The following is a 17,997-nucleotide window of genomic DNA, read 5'->3' as shown; positions in this document are numbered from 1 at the left end:
CACACACGCTGGGAATGTTGAGGAAAACTAGTCAGCATTCAGAGGATTAATACAGATTTCCAGCTCTGTGCCTTTAGGCTTAATAGTCAGACATCTATTTGTCCTCAGGAGAGGTTAGGGGTTGAAATGCAAATATGCAAACAACTGAATTCTTTGTTAAGATATCAGGAAAAAGCTTGATCTTTGCTGCTGTTTAATAAATCCTTGCAATTTTATGGACTTATTTAAATGCAGCTTTGTGTCTTACTATTTAGAAGGAGAAAACAATGTAAGGAAACAAACACATTCATTCTGACTAAAATTTGTTCTCTAGAGGAAAAATGACATACACCCTTGACAGCTTATTTACCAAACTCACTAAAGATTTATTGATTTATCAATCAGTGCCTTGAGCACTTGCTTCTCCCCAAGGGAAAATTAACAATTCCAGCTAACCTAATATATTCTATGTATAAACTAAGTGAATGCAAGAATCAATCCTGGCACAGTTTACAACACCCAGTTAAAAAAAATGCTGTCCCTTTTGGTGTATGTAAAATTGAAAGCTATACTAACGAAGAATAAATGCTCATGTTGCTTACAAACATAAAAAATACTTATTAAGACAGTACAATTGAACCCAACAGACATTTTAATTCATTTAAATACTCAGTGGGAGGCAAAAGCATTGGAAAATGAAAAATTGAATGATTTTGCTTCCAGATTAATACTAAGTACTACCGCTATTAGTTACAATACTGACATGCCTCAAAGCAGAGATATTTCAAAGAGCTACAAATTCTCTTTTACTTCACCTGCAAAAGGATAAGCCTGAAAATTAATTAGTGGTTTGATGATGTCAGAGCAACATAAGAATCCTAGATGAACATTAAAATCTAGGAATATTTTGTCATTCAAAAAAGAAAGAAAATATTTTAACACAACTAAAATGGTGTTAGCAAGAGCAAAATGCAGTAAACATAAGATCTGCTTTTCATTACAAAAAGTAAAAATATCCCAAATATATATGAAGAAAAGTTTGGAGTACTAAAGAACTGGCAGAGCAGCTCAGTGCATCACTGCTACTGTGCTGAACCTTTGCAGCACCTGATTCCTACAGGGGCCCACAAACCACCCAACCTCTATGAGCTAAGGAAGCACAGGAAGCTCAGATGCAGCAAAGTCTTCTCGTTAAAACCAAGAGCAACACTCCCCCCAGGCAGGGATCCCCTCCCAGGCCCCTGGGATTGTCCCTGGCCGAGGAGGGGCCTCTCCACAGAGGCCTTGTCCTCACAACCAGGATCTTCCCAGCAAGACACATTCCAGAGGAGCAGTAGAATCCAATACATAACAACAACCAGAGATTCTTTTAAATCCTCGTGCACATAATTCCATTCAGCAGAAGTTTTATTATAATCCACAGAATTTAGGGTTTTGCTAAACATTAAAATGTGCATTTAGAGAAAAATCCTCAAGATACGTAATGATCCCCTCCCTTTTTAAAAAATAGAATTAAGTATGAAAATTGTCATCCAATCCCAGCGAGAAAAGACAGGAATTATTGTAAAAGACTGCCCTCTGGTGTTACACCAATTCTAAATTCTGTTTTATACTTCAGATCCCCCCCCCCACCCCACCGCATTTTTTCATTATTATTTTTTCTTTTTTTACCTGAAAGAACCACCTCCAGGGTCATTCAGCTTGTTTTTCTGATTTGCAGAGACCTGAACACCAAAGCCCCCAGGACTTTTACTGGCTTGTATTGTTGGTGCCTTCCCTACTGTGCCTGAAAAACACCAAGCAATGTTATTATGAGCTGTCTTAGACAATTTACATCAAAGAACCTTCTGTCCAGGAACTAAATTTAACTGTCTGTAAATTGCAAACAAAGGAAGTTATTATTTTTAAAGATTACATGCTGAAGAAGAACAATTTAAAATACAAAATTTATATTAACATTACAGTTTGTTCAATATCTACAGAACAGTGAAGATTCCAAAACTGAAAACCACTGGCCATATACAGCTATAATATTTATAATGGCTATAAGTGTGTTTGCAATTGCCAGTAAACCACTTTTCTGGATAATGTATATAGAATAAAGAAGGAGAATTTGGAATGTTCAAGTCAGAGTCACTCAGGGCATTAACTATGTCTGTTACATTTTCTATATAGAAATTGTTCTTTATTGCAGTGAAAAACATGTATTTCAGAGCTGAAAGCACTGCATGTATTTTAAAATGTTTTGCATTGCATATAAAAGAAAAAACACTATTGCCAAATTTGACACACACCCCCCATAACAGTTTGTCTTTTGCTTTCTGATCTTGAAAACAATGATTCAAAAATAATTCATGTCTGTATCTAGACTTTACAGATCTTGAATTACAAGTAAAACAGGACTTTCTAAATGAGCCAAAGTGAGGTGGACATTCAGTAAATTAAAGAGATCTTAATTCCTCTCTGACGTGAAACTTTTGGAGTAAGCACTCCTTGACTGCCTAAACACATTTACTTGGGTTACATTTTGTGTTTCCTTTAATCCCACCTGTGTTTTGGCATGTAAAGATAACTCATGTCTACTTGATTTAAAAGACCTCACCTTTTTCTTGTGTATCACTCCATTCTATTGAGCATTACAGATGTAGTGTTTGAGACTTTGAGAAGGACATGGAAGTTGTTCCTGCACCCCAATGACTCAGTTGCATATAAATGGCATGGTAAGAACCTCAGTAGAGTTATAGTATTTTTCTTTCATGAATAATAAAAACCTGAAACACAACTATCCTAATAAATCCTTTTAAGAACACTTCTTGGCTAATACAAAGCTGTTAGCTCTGAATGAGTCCTGCATTGCTTTTTTTTTTTTTTTATTTTGAAGTCTTCATCAACTCCAACATATGATCTTAACGAGAAACTAATTTGATAGAGTTTGTTGAGTTCTCCATCTGTATAAATAAACTGTAATGTGGACTCTCAACATTAGCAAATACAAAACCAGATTTAGGACTTCAGGGTCAAGCCTGGGGAATAAAAATATTTTGTCATCGGAATATTCAAGGTCCATGAGATGTCACAGACAGCATTAGTTCATGGACCAGACAATTCATTCATCTATTCCAGATGAACTAATGGAAAGGTTTTCTACTAAGTGAACTGGAAGGAAGGAAAGAAATAATACAATAATAAAAATTAGCAGATTTCTGCTTTGTACAACTAAGATCTAGAAGATTAAAAATGTGTTAACCTTGAAAATTACTGCAATGGCAAAATCAAGCAACAGCACTCCTCCAGAATTAATATTGTATTTCTTTGGAATCAGTATCAATGCTTTGTTTTCTACAGGTGATAATTTTTCATCGAAAAACACCCCCAAAACTCAAAAGGGTACAGCAACAGAGCAGTTCACCTCTTGGTCTCAGGAAAACAGTATGTCTGCACTGGATATGGAAGAATTAAGTCTCACATTCATCCCAAGTATATGTAATTCTACTCAATGGATCTGGCAAAGTGAATGTAGGATTTGGGATGACATTTAAGTTTTCTGGTTTAAATAGATCACAGCTGTGCATGACTAAGGGTTAGACAAAAATATGCCTAAAACATCCATTTTTATTACGGGGCAGAGCATATTTTGAAAATTAAAATCACCTGTGGGCCTAGATATTTCATGGGATTGGTAATGACATACAGAGTCTTTCACCACTGGACTCTTGCTTCAAATTTTAATTAGCATGATTTAGAAAAATAAGCCCAAATTTAGGCACTTATAAATTCCTAGCTGTATTCCAGCATAGGTTAAATAGCTGCAACAAATACTCTCGTTAATTACTTTATTATTTGGCTCAATTCCTCCATCCATAAGATGGAATTCACCTAATTTTATACCAGCAGAGTGCTTTGGTAAAGGAGTGTGAATTTTTCATGCAGCAACATTGGTGTTACTTCCACTGGCATGGAAGTAATTTTATTTATATAAAAGTCCTTAAACCCTGCCAATTTTATCTAAACTACTGTTTTAAGAAGCATTACAGTCTGTTCACATGGATGTACTGAAGAGACCTTACACTTGGGAGATTCACTCCTGTCAAGGAGGAAAATGCAGCACTTTGTGGAGGTCAGCTCAGTTCTGATGTAACTATGCTTAGCAAGTCACACTCCACAAAATTACGCTACTGTAGTTTTTATTTAGATGATGTCCTATTCCGGTATATTATCTCCTTCTGCAGGAATACCTAGGTCAGTATAAAATATCATTACACTGGCGTTTACAGAAAAGGGTTTTAACACTATATCACAATGAAGCACTCTGACAGTGCTGCCAGCACACAGGCAGACTGTTCCCTTAGACATGGGCTGCAGGATGACTGATTTCATACTGGGATGTTTTCTAAATGCCTATTCTTGTTTGTTTGGTCTGTGTAAATAAAACAATGTACTGGAGGGCTTAACCAAACTTGAGAATTGGAATAAGATCACAAGAAAGTAGGATCTTGCATAAATTGGCTTTTATGAAACCACCATCTACCACAAGCCAAACTGCCAGTTAAGTTGCATTGCACTGGCTGATCAAGGGCTACCAAGAATGAACTCACATTCTGAATCTACTGTTTAAAAAAAAAAAAAGATGCCAGTATCATGCAAATTCTCAGCACACTGTTGACATTCACAACTTGGAGACTGAACAAGTAAAGAAATGAAATCTGCCTTCACTCTCAGACACATTAGTCAGAAGTGAAAGCTCATGCTATAAGATGCATGGACACGTTATAAACTCAAGACATGAGTATCAGTGCTATCAAATAAACACATCTTATGGTGAGCAAATGTATTTCTTCCTAACTTGGAAAAACAGCCTACAGGATTACAGCAACAGCTTGGTCTCTGTGTCCATTCAACCTTTGGATGCCCTTAAGAGAACAGAGCAAGTAAAACATCAACTGCTCTTACACATTTTTGGTGCTTTTTTTCCCAAGGAGAACAGAAACGACCAAGCAATGAAGTCGAGTAGGCAGCAATAGCTTTTATGTGCATTTAAACTAGTTTGATTCCTGATTCAGTACCTGAAGATGACAAGCTCTGTATTCCATTACAAACCCTCAATCATGTAAATGCCCACATCCAGTAAGATACTCTCACACATATTCAGGAAAAATAAAACCCGAGCCTAAGAGGTTCAGTGGTAGAAAGAAACAAATGGGTATTTATTAGGAAGCAAGGAGGCTTCAAGAATCCTCTTAAAAAGTGGGAAGTATCAGCCAAACATGAACCCACCTGTGCACAGACAGATGAGGAAGGTGTGTACAAACCACATGCTGTGGCTAATCACAGCATGTCAGGTTGCTGTTGTCAGTCTGTGACCTCACCAAAAAGTAAACATACTGACAGGAGTCAAAGAAAACCAACCTGAGGCTTGAAAAATTTCCCTAGGGCTCCCACCTTGACCTCAGTAGCTGCAGAGATGGGGACTGCCATGTTCTGCTTCAGGAGTATGAATTAGAAATAGGATGATTTAATTGAGGTAACCACTAGGCTTCAGGAAAATGAAGAATTTCTTTCTTGGCCCAGAGTTACAGTTTAGGGCAGTGAGAGCCAAGTTCCTGACCTGGTTTAGAGCTTTCCATGAAAAACTGCTAAGTAAGGAGCTAAACATGTGAGAGTTTAGTCCTAAGGTTGTTCCAAAACATTTCACTGTGTTGGTCCAAAACACCTTGAAACTGCACATGAAAACATGCATTCTTCAGCCAGCATGAGGTAAAAAATAAATGTCAACAATGTTGCCAATGTCAACACTGTAAGTTTTTCCATGCTACTCGTTTGTAATTACAACGAAATTCATACAAAGGTAACAATCTCACTAAAACATTTAAACCCATACCTTGTGGTCTAATGGTCTGAGTTATTACCACTGGCATCCTAATCTGGGTAGTCTGGCAAGCAGGGGTTCGTTTCACAGTTTGAGCAGATGTTGACTGGATAATCTGCTATTATTAAAGAAAAGTATACTTACATTATACTCTTTATACACAAACACACACAACGTAAATACACTAATACCTGTAATCACCAAGATAAGCACGTGGATCTCTACAAGCACAACCAGCTGGTGACAAAAGTCATATTCATGTAATGCATGTGGTTGTGTGTGTGTGTATATACCTATTTTGCCATTATGCTTTTAAAAAAAAAATAAAATCATATACGACACAGATGTCATATCTCACAACCTTCATTAAAAATGTATTTCAAAGTCATAAGGTTAATATTAAAATTTAGACTTTTGTCTTCAGAAATTTTACTAGGAAGAAAAGCAGTTTTGTAGAAGAAAATGCTGCAATAATTGTAGTGGTATCCACCTACAAACATCAGGCCTTGCACTAAGTATCTACGCTTTTTAAAGAAAACATACTAAAAATAAATCCTAAAATATTATGGGTTTCAAAGTCAGATATACACAAGAAAGCAAACCAAGTTTTGTGGTGATCATATACTATGAATCTTTTATATGCTAACTGGATATTCTCAAGCTTTCACTTACTACTAATTCAAGTTCTGATGTCCTTCCCCAAAACTAAACCTGGGTTAGAAACTTAAAATTTGACCCATAAACAAATCAAATTAAAAAAAAAAAAAACCACGTGCAAGGGTCATGTTTAATCAACAGCAAAACGTACATTCACATGATCAGGGACAAGGCAGACACAGACATAATGAACAGAAGATTCAGAAAGATGTGTGGATGCTGCAGAGCTGTAAAAAACCCCATAACTGAACTTCGAAAATAAACCACTGGCAAATAGCTCCAGGTAAGATTCCAGCCACAACTCAAGCATGGCAACTCCAGAAGCCACGTGCTCCTCACAGGCACAACTGAGTTCCTCCCACTGCATGAGGCGTCTGCTGGCCCCCGAGGTGGGATGCAGCATTCCCTCCTGGAAGGCAGCACCACACTGCACCTCCACTCAGCACCACTCCTACAGAGAGTATCTAAACACACTTGACTTAGCTGGACAACAAACAGCCAAACCTCTGCCTGCAAAGCAACCTATGGACAAAAGGAAAGGAGAAACAGCATCTGCAAATGAGACGCAAAAGTAGAGGCTGAGCAATGAGGAAACCGTTCCATTAGCAGGAACCAGGGCTCCAAAACTGGAAAGGGAGGCAGGTGAAAACTACAAACAAGAAAAGAGTCATGAGGGACCTGTGATGTACTCTGGAGAAAAAAAAATAGGGCCATTCTGAAGTTACACAACTGCATTTTGTACATCCTAAAATACAGAGAGCTGAAAAGTTATAATAAATCTGTGGATGTAGAAGTATTAGCAATAACCACCTTGCAGAAAGAGAAAAGGGAAAAAAGATTAAGGATTCAGCTTCAACTATGGACACTGAAGGAAAATGTAGCATCTCTACTAAGCACAGAAATGGAGCAAATAGATATAAATTTATTTGGTCAAGACAGTGAGTGAATAGCCACACCCAGAGGGGAAAGAATAAAGTAGCTACCATGCTTAAAAACAGGAAAGAAACAGAGTTGATCGGTGAAAATAATAGAAAAAAGTTGAATTTAACTGCATTTTGATGCACAGGAAACATGAACAAGTGTGGTCTTGGTAAAAAGACAATAGTCCACGTGAAAAAAACCTACATTGGTATGAAAAAGGAGAATATTGCCACTTTTACAGTAATTTATTGGACAAGTTTACAGAGAATAGTAAAGAAAAACTGCTGTACCCTAATGGGCCAGAAGCCAGGCCATAAAGGAGATGTGTGGGACCTCTGGACAGAACCACTATCTGGTATTACAGTAATCCTCTGCAATTACCTTTTTTTTCCTCTCTGTGAAGCAACTTCTATAGTTCAGAACCAAAATCTGTTTCCCTTGAACAATATTTTAATGTGAATACCGTACAAAATGAGCTGCTAACACCATTAAAGACAGGACAATATTTAACCTTTTAAGATGACATAGGAAATGCCAATGTTTCCAATTTCCAAAAACTTTTCTTTTGTCATGTACTGTACTAGGACCTCAATGTACATACAAACGCTGAGAGTGCAGAAAATTATTGAGAAACAAACTTTTCCAAGGGGCAGAGACCAAAATCATCTTCAACTCCACACAGAAACCAATCAGAAACAAGCACATACTCTTTCAAAAGAACAACTGCACCAGACCTCAGAGTAGCATTTTACACTAAATCCTAGTTTCTGTACTGGAGTTTTAAGAAATGTTTCTACACACATGCAATCTCCAGATCTGGAAGTCATTAAGGAATTAATATTAGCAATTTGTTTCTGAAACAGAGTATGTAACTTCTTTGCAGGCAAACTAGAGACATAGTAAAAACCAATGAATTAGAGGATCCTGCATTAAAATTTATAAACTATCTAAGCCACACTTCATCAATTAAGAGAATTCAAACAGTTCTAATCTTCTTGCCTGTTTTCCCAACATCATAAAAATTACCATTAAGTCCTGAGCTTGACCTTAAAGTTGTAGACAATGAGCAAGTGTACTAGCAAGCTGGTCTGGGAGATGATTAACTCAAATTATTTCATATTTCTCACAGACTAGAAGTACACACAAGTGTACTCCATGTCACATTATCGATCCATATTCTGAATCAAAGCTGAATGCCACTCAGCAGTTCACAAGCACTGACCCAGACAGAGAGCAGATACAGAAGTTTTAGGACACTGCGGTTATCAGGGACATTACTCCAGCCTTCAGAAAAGGGGAGATCTTAGTGCTGTTTTCAACAACCGTTGGGAAGATGTACAGAAGACAGAGTCAGACTTCTTCAGATGTGGAGAGCAGAAGGAAGTAATGCAAAAGACACTAGCTGGAATATAGGAAATTTCAACGTAATATAAGAAAAAAAAATTACCACGAGGGTGGGTAAGCTCTGGAACAGGCTACCCCAAGAGGCCATGTAATTTCTTCCTGAAGACACTCAAATCATAACTGGTCACATGGGAGACATCCTAATGTGTAAGCAGGAGGCTGCACAAGACACCTCCAGGAGTCCTTTCCAATCTTTCACCACTGTGTCCATAAACACATCACCATGGATTTTATAAAAGTGCTGAGTCACAAAACATAACAAGACAAAATATAAAAGTCTTCAAAGCTTACAGAAACTGTTCATTATTCCACCTCCACTAAAAGGGGAAGCATTTTAATTATGTACACCTCTGAAGACAGCAAGCACAACAATAGAACAACAAAGGCACAGAAAATAGAAAAGACAGAATGTGATTTAGTCATTGTCTGGATTCGATAGAGTTTGGAAAATGGCAAAATTACAAAAAAAAATTATCATCAAGACAGTGTTGAGATAGGAAGTACTGTCATATACTAGTTATTTCTCTTCAATTTATCTGAAGTTGAAGAATCATGTCCTAGGCTGCTGCACTTTGGAGCTCTTCAAGGAACACACTAAAGCAGCAAAGTCACGGCATTGCTTCTTCAAGTGCAATGTGTGAACAGTTACCTAAGTTTTTCTTCCTTAAAATAATATTTTTCTGCAAAGTAAGATGTACATTTCTCACAATAGAACGTATTCTCCCTTTCTTTTTATTTCATCTTTGCACTTCTCCCCTTGTCATCTTCTCTCCACTATTCACACTCACTTTGATTCACCATTTGTCTGCTCTGCCAGAGCAGTTCCTCCTCTCACCCCCTCAACACTGCAGTAACTCCTCTGTCCTTTGCTAAAGCTGACTATATTTTCACAGGTGAAAAAAGGGATGTTTATACAAAGGTGCTTCCATAAGGCAGCAGACTCATGAAGACAAAAAGGCTATAGAACAATCACACTACTGATAATCAGAATAACAAGAGGCAACAGCTAAAATACTCTCTTTTTTTCCCCTAAGGGTTTTCTTCAAAAAGCGTAGATTCAATAACTCTGTGAGAATAAAGTAATGGTTCTCTCTGGTGCTAATCTCAAGCCAAAAGGCGATGATCATTCCATGACAGGTGTGAATCTTCTACTGTGTAAGTTCTTGCAGGACAGAGAACAAATTACAGGCATGAACACAGACCAATAATCAACAACACAACCAACACATATAGACTGAGAAAGAATCCAGCCAAAATACATAAAACGTTCAGAAGCAGAAAGGGAACAGAAGTTATCAGTCTTTCTCATGCCTGCACAGGAGAGATAAAATGAAATAAGAGCCACTACCTACAAACCATTGAAAGGAAAAGTCCTGTAGGACAATTAGATGAGAACTGATTGCTAAAGTTTCTGAGGACAAGGATTTTGCAAATCTCCTGGACCAGTGCAGATGCACGAGGTTCCAGCCTTTACTTGCCTCCCTTTTACTTGACAAGACCTGCAAAACCAGCCCGGCTCAATTCACAGAAATCACCCTTTGCAACAAAAGCATCTGATCCAAAAGCTTAAACCTATCAAGTACTGAAATAAAGACAAAAACACAGTAAACAAGAGCTTCTGCGAAAAATGAAAAACAAAAATAAATTTGAAAAATATATCCTTTACCAAGCATTTTTTTCTCTGAATTAAGTTAAAAAAAAAATTGTGGAAGGAAGAAACAAGACATGCATAAACATATAAAATTCAGAATGGCTGTGGTCTGATATGACATTTATCTTCACTCATGAGTAAACACTTGCTAACTCACTTGTGGCTATGCCACTTGTGATTTATCAGTCTACTCACTCCTGAAGATAAATGTCATATCAAACCTCAGCTATCATGTAATCTGGCAGCATTAACTTACAATGTTCATGCTTTTATGGACCTAGAATTCATATTTACCATTGCTTACCATACTGCAGCAGCAGCTACAGTTTTTCAATGGTGCCTCAAAATCTGCGTAAGCAATTATTTTTCTTCCCAAATAAAATGAATCGACTATTTAAAAACTTAGCATATAAATTTTAATGTTAATATGACAACAATATTATTCCATTGAGTATAGGTTTTCAACAAAGAAATGAAGAAAAATAAAACAGAAGCCACAAGATCACTTGTCCCACCTGCTCCTCAATTTATTATACAATTCTTCCTACAATGGTCAAATGGTCTACTTTTGGGTGTTTTCAATTACGACTTTTTCATCACTGTCTCCGGGAGTCTGATCTACCATCTAATACTCTCTCTTTCTTTAAGGATATTTTGCCTTATATCCTACCTAAATCCTACTTCATTTAATTATATCCTGTAATTCATATTTATACCATCTTGGTCTGCTCCAAATAATGGTCTTTTATTCTCCCATATGATCAGTGTTTGACCAAGTTATGTGTGTTCAATTATCTTAAGCTTTTCTTTTAATCTTTGCTTGCAAGCCTGGCCTTTTGTTATTGATTTCTAAACAGCAATAATTGACAATATTCTCCTTATATTAACGTACAGCCCACAAAATTCTGAAAATAAAGTCCATGATAACAGCTCAGAAACTCACTAGGCTGTGTTTCAAATAGGCATACAATTTGTCAAGGATAGGCTTTGTTCCTGTCAATGGATCCCAGACATCTACTGCTTGACATCCATTTTAATTTAAATTTTATTGCACACCGAATTCCACGTCAGTGGCTAGATCTTTATTAGTTCATTAATAGAAAATACTCCTTTTATCCAAACAGCCACCTATCACTCTTCCATTTCTAAGCTGCCTTGCAGACAAGGCAAAAAGAAAATGATTTCCTAAAATTTCACTAAAATGTGTACAAATTACATTCATTCATGAACAGAAAAGTGATGCCAGAAAAGCTTCAGTGGAGAATTAAAAAGCCAAGCGGAACATCCCCATATAACGTAATTCTTATTCTGCTGTTGTATCTTGTTTCCAAATTCCATTACTCTATCTCAACTTTGAGAGACTCCAACCACTGTGACAGTGCAGAGAAAGTGTCAGTAAATGTTTGAGCAAATCCTGTTCTAATGTAACTTAGAATATGGCAGAGTCTACCCTCTGGACACTGTGCACAATTAGTGCTGACGTATTTCCATACATCCCTCCTAATCCTAGATCTGCATGAATCTTTATACCACTTTGTATATAATTAAATTTGTTTTAATTAAGATGGATCACTAGTTTACTGGGGTTTTTTATCACTCAAGTTTAATACTTGGCTTTAACCTCCAGGAGTACTTTCTCCTTATGATGCAGTCAGTGCCAATACAATACATAAAGTGCAAATCCATCTCCATTACTCATCAATCTACTTACAACCTCAACACATGTAACAAAGAACATCTCTCTTATTCATACAAATTTTACCTGCTGTTAACACCCAAAACAAGACAGGCAATGTCTGCATCTGTGAGGCAACACAGAGCACATGGACTCTAAGAATGGCAATTTAGGCAAACTTTGAACATTGCACTTAGAACAATTTAAAAAATTGATTGCTGGATTATCTCATTAGTGTCTCATCAATAAAATATTAGCCTAAGATTGTTCCCCTTTTCTCTACCTAGAAGTAGCACTATCTAGCTTTATAAAGCATTGTTTTTCATAGTTTGGAACACAATTCCAGTACAAAACAGATTAAAAAGTCTCCTGTTTCATGTCTGCTAACATTGTACATTTCAAAGCCTTTGTGCAAGCTATGCTGCATGCTGACAGTGTACACGGGATTTTCATGTTGCAAGGCACCTCAGTGTAACTGGAGAAAGCATCACCAAAGCTGACACCTTTGAGAAACAGAAAAGTCAAAGGAAGGAACAGCTAACAGACCCTCCACATTTTAAGGGAAACTGGACTACTGTAAATTGGCTGGTATGAAAAGATCTATATTCTAAAACAGGCTTGCCCTTCTGCAGCTGGACAGTTTGCAAAGCCAGCTGGAACTCTCTCCAATGAGCTTCAGGCTTGGAAAAGCTGGAGCTCAGCCAGTTCCTCCATCAGTGCTGGCCACCCTCAGGCAAGCCAGCTGCAATCTTCCTCTTCCGGACAAGTCCAAGACAAGATGGCCAGCAGCTCTTTCTGTGCTCTGATTTTGGGGAGCACTGAGAGCTGTGATAGTGTGATCACTGTCACTACAAAAAAATCAATACTTATGAGCAATTACTGGGGTGATATGGAGCTGCTGCTCTGTTGTCTGCTTGGAACCTGAGTTGATGGCTTCTGTGCTAAGATCTTTTGATGCAGTAACTCTTGATGTCTGATGCTGCTTTTGTCTGTATAGAACTACTTTGAGGGTCATTAAGTGCCTGGTTAATGTAATGTTTGATTCTATTAACTAACGACTGATAAATTTAAAGGAAATATGAAAAGACAGTTTCAGTTTCACACTAAAGCAAATACATTATGATTTTTAATGTATTCTCCCCAAATATTTTCCAGAAAAGGAGTAGTATTAACCATAGTTTTGCTCTGCACAATTTGTGACCTTTTGGAAATGTAGGGGTCACTTCATGTACCCAGTAAATGAAAATTCAGCCCTAGACCTGTGACCTCCTTACAGACAGAAAACCAATTTCTCTTGCCCATCAGATCAATCTCCACAATGTTACTTGAGCAGTTTTCAGCTCCTCCTGTGACACAGGCATGTCAAAAAAGCTCTTCACATTGTTAATCTCTACTCAACATCCTGATTGCTTGCTCTGAGTATCCATTGACATGAGACAGGCAGAACATGCCTCTCCCGGAAATTTGGCTTCATCCCAATTGGGATATACTGCACCAGAACTATAATAGTAAGAATGAGAATTCCTGTGGTCTTACACATTTTTGTCCTACATCAGTGTTTCTCAAAAGGTGGGGTGCAACCTTCCTAGCGGGCACAGGAGCACTTTAGGTGGGCTGCACGATACCGGAAAAAGCTGTGTTACATGGCAGTAGGTTAGTCTTAAGATTGTGGCATGACATAAGGCAAGACTTACTGGCCATGGACATTTCTACTTGTAAGCAATCTGTCAGCTGTGGGCAGAGATCTGCTTACCCTGGGATAGGGAGTAATTTTTACACCTACTGCCTGTAATTATCACCAGTTTCTGCTCTTCTACCTAGAAGAGCCAAAGCTACTGTCCATTCAGTCATGAAACACGGACAAACCAAAGAGATGTCACAAAAAGTGTGAGGAACACTTTTCTAATTCATACAAGTATCTAGACAGGGTGGGGAGAAGCCATCTCAGAAAAAGTAAGAACGCAAGTGGCTGGACTTGCACTGAAGCAGGTGAGTTAAGGTGAAAAACACCCAACTGTCTCATGTGTATTACAACTGCCAGAGTCAGAAATCTTAGCATTCAAGATGCTATTACACATTAAAATTATGCTCGCTAAAGGATTATTAAATTATATTAATTTTATTTTAAAGTTAATAATTTAACCACTAGAAAGTGTTTGTAATGTTCAAGACACAGCTCAGACTGTATTTTCAGACTGTACACTGCAACTTTTAAACTAAAGCAAAAGAAATATTCTCTCTCGACACACCTTACAAATTACTCAAATGCTTTATAGAGCCTATAAACTCAAGGACAGATCACTGTAAGGTTTTACATTATCACGTATGCATTTCTTGACCTTGATAATATAAATTTTTTACCAACTTGATACCTGTTCTGGACCTGTCTATATGATTTTGAAACCTAAGTGAAGTATTTTACTCACACATACACAGAAACCACAGACAAGGAAACTCTCACAAAGGGTAGTAATGCCTGTATAAACTCAAGGCCTTGTAAAATCCTTAACATCTTTTAATTACAAGTGCAAACATACACACAAGATCCTGGGTAACAGCAGGATAAAGTCAGCACGCTCTCAGTGACTACCTGGCTTTACAGTTGCCTTAGTGATAGTGCCTTTGAAATTAATGAATCTAAGCACGTAATACTCCACTATGCACAACAAAGATACAGTTCAGTGAGTAACAGAGAATGGCATTATTTCTAAACAAAACATCCTGATACAGCACAGCTATTCTTCTACAAGATTTTATAATTGTGTGCAGAAGAGTTTAAAATGAGAGTTCATTTTAATTTTAAAGAAAAGCAGCATACCTAATGACATACTTAACATTAAACTCTTGGCTGCAAATCTTGGAAAGCTTTCTGTTCTACATTTGTAATTCCCTCAAATTCCACTGTGCTCATACAACAATCACTCTGTTGCAGACAAAAAGGCCAAGAGTGCACTTCCTTAAATTTACGTTAATAATCTTATCTAAATGGTTGAGCATACATGCGAAATGAGAGAAAATGAGGTACTACCACATACCACAGAATATGATACAAACAAAAACTAATTTTCCCAAACAAGCTGCAATAAAAGTGACACTGCAAACTGCTATACAGTCCATTAAGAAACCCTCTTTTATTCTATAGTACTTACCAGTTGAGAACTCTGATTTGACTGTACCACCTTAACCTGAGGAGGCTGCACTGTATTTGATACAGAGACGGTGCAAATGTTGTTTGGTTGCCTTATTCCTATTGTCTGCGTTGTGACAACAGAGGAAATGCTTCCCGAGGCAGATTGAGGTATAACTTGTGAGAGCTTGGTTTGTTGGAGTGACTGCTGAGACGGCTGTCCTTGCAAAACCAAATGTTGACTATTCAGTAAAGATTGTCTCAGTGCAGGTAGACTTTTCTAAAAACAGAAGAAAGTTTATGAAATATCAAATTCAGCAGATTGACAAAAAGCATTTTGAAATTAGCTGGAAACATAATTAAAGGAATGGATCTTTCTTTCCAATTTTACTAACTGCCTAATCATCAAACAGAAGTAAGATTGAACATACTTTGTAAGAGAAAGTTCAGCTTACATTTTTAATAAGCTTTCAGCTTGGATTTAGCAACCCTGTAGATTTTCATGTACCCTTAATCCACTGTAGCAGTAAAATACAACACTCTTCTTCTCAAGACTATCTAGAACTTATAGCTTAGGTCTTTGGAAGGGCAAGAAATGGAAGCAGAAAAGGTAGAACCACAGAACAACCCTATTCCCACTGCACGCTAGAAGCAGCAAGCTGCACCAATTTACTCCTCCTGACACACCTCCAGTACCTGGAACCAGATGATTTCACTCTCAGTGCCCTACAGCAGTAGCTGTTTATTGTATTGTTTCTGAAGTAATGTACTGTGATTGGAATAAAAAAGTGTACTACTGTAAGCTCCATGTTCATACCACTTCAAGGAGAACATACTTCCAAAAGGCTGTACTGTACCTTCATGAACAAACTTTTTACTTTTTAAGTGGCAGAAGTGTTCTTTTGAAGTGCTCCCTGAGGCAGCTGTAGAATGCAGTAGTGTTTAGCCCAAGCTACAGTTCTTTCTACACTTCTAATATTGATCTAAAAACTTAATGCCTGTTGCCCAGAAAGGACTTCAAAGAAAGGAAATAAATCAAAACTTATCATGATGCTAGAAGTGACTGCAGTAAAAGCCACAAACAAGAGTTAATGATAACTTGAAAAAACAGAAGCAGAAAGTTCTGAAGCAAAGTTGCAGGGAGAGAAGAGAGAGAGGAAATCTGCTCTAAACAGAGAAGTTTTGAACTAGACCGAAAATACTTTTAAAATCATATTTGTGGTTTTGTTGGGACTTAAACACGCTTTTTATGTTTGTATATAACCCTGCATATGGAAGTTATTGTAGCTAATTTACAGAACCAATTAGAAGTTAAATTTACCCTCACATATACTAACTTAGGACCCAAGAATAAATCTATGTGGTATCACATCAGAAATTCTACTGTTGATTAGTTCCAGATTAGAAGCAGAATCATCTAATCAGCACCTTTATCCAGTTTGGTTTTTCATAATTATTGTTACATGTGGATTGAAAGTTACCAATGACCCAAACATAGATTAGAAAAACAGTATGGAAACAGTTTATTAAATTACTTGAAGCATTCTGTAGAAATAACTTGGGACTCTTTGTGTGAATGTTTTTCTTCTTCACAAAAAATTACTTACTACCACAGAAAAGTGTATTTATTATAAAAGTAAAGGATCACTACCAGAGTAGACAATGGATGGCTTCCAAACTAGGGAGTAGCTGCTTTTTTCTTTAAAATCTAATTACTGCAACACTCTAGATCAGGGCTACTTGAGCTGTGAACTCCAGATCTGCTCTGGAAAGCAAATACATTTTTCTTAAAGCTCAGCCAAGGTCCCAAACACACAAGATCTCCCTGCTGTAGGAGCTCCCTACTTCTCACCACTGTCCCAGGCTGTTGGAGCAGCCCAGGGCAGCACAGGGCCACACAAGCTGTGAGCAGCACGGCCTGGCCTGACACAGGTGGAGCCTGCACGGGACTTCCAGACAAGATCTTGGCAGAAATGGGCGGCATTTAGAAGTAGAAAAAGTGTAGTCCTGCTCTGGACCAGTGAAGATAATACCACTTAAAAAGGATATTCTAAGACTTAATGTAATGAAATTTTGCACTGAAATAAATTTATCCAAACAATATGCACATTACCTTAAGGAAAGGTACAAGATATGGCTGAGGAGATGATTTGAGTTCTGTTTGAAGGCGGCCTGTAAATTCTTCTGGATCAATCTTTGCATCCTTCAGCGTGAAGAAAAGAAAAGTGTTAACATCTCAGTTCAGTTGTTTGGCTGCCTCTTTCCCAGCTAATACATACACATATCTCTCTAGCTAAATAGGCTGCCATAGCAAAAACTTCCAGAGCTGAAGTCTCTTAGCTCCTCTCTAAGATCCTTCTGTCAAGCACTAATTCAAACACATAACATGCCACTCAAAATTCAGACAAGCCCCTTGGGGATGCACAATTTAAGACAAAACAAGGCTCTGGAAATACTCAAGTCTCTTTTGGGACTCCACTCTCTTGCTAACATTTACACAGTGATTTCATTTTTTAAATTAAAAGAAAACTACAACAACAACAGGTTGTTGACATAACCTTACAAATATAAAATTTGTCAGCCTTTGTAATAATTCCATAACCAATTCTGATGGTACAATTTAACTTGTAGAATCTGTATATATAAAACTATATATGTAAAGCATGGCCATACATAAAAAGCGTACTTATAAGTAGATATAAAATGTTCTCCTCAGT

General features: G+C 37.4%; 1 protein-coding gene across 1 annotated transcript in view; it reads right to left on the bottom strand.

Annotated features, from left to right (window-relative positions):
* The window catches only part of LOC104687394 (transcription initiation factor TFIID subunit 4-like), a 146,183-nt gene that overhangs the window by 106,480 nt on the left and 21,706 nt on the right, over window positions 1-17,997 (bottom strand). The window contains exons 6-9 of the mRNA XM_010396487.3: window positions 17,394-17,483; window positions 15,303-15,560; window positions 5,858-5,963; window positions 1,651-1,765 (exon numbers count right to left, since the gene is read on the bottom strand). Coding sequence (XP_010394789.3) covers window positions 1,651-1,765; window positions 5,858-5,963; window positions 15,303-15,560; window positions 17,394-17,483 — 569 coding nt within the window. The remainder of the gene's footprint in view (window positions 1-1,650; window positions 1,766-5,857; window positions 5,964-15,302; window positions 15,561-17,393; window positions 17,484-17,997) is intronic.

This window comes from Corvus cornix, chromosome 11, assembly GCF_000738735.6.
Source record: "Corvus cornix cornix isolate S_Up_H32 chromosome 11, ASM73873v5, whole genome shotgun sequence".
Taxonomy (NCBI): domain Eukaryota; kingdom Metazoa; phylum Chordata; class Aves; order Passeriformes; family Corvidae; genus Corvus; species Corvus cornix.
The sequence above is the reverse complement of the archived record's forward strand: the minus strand, read 5'-3'. Positions and strand labels throughout refer to the sequence as shown.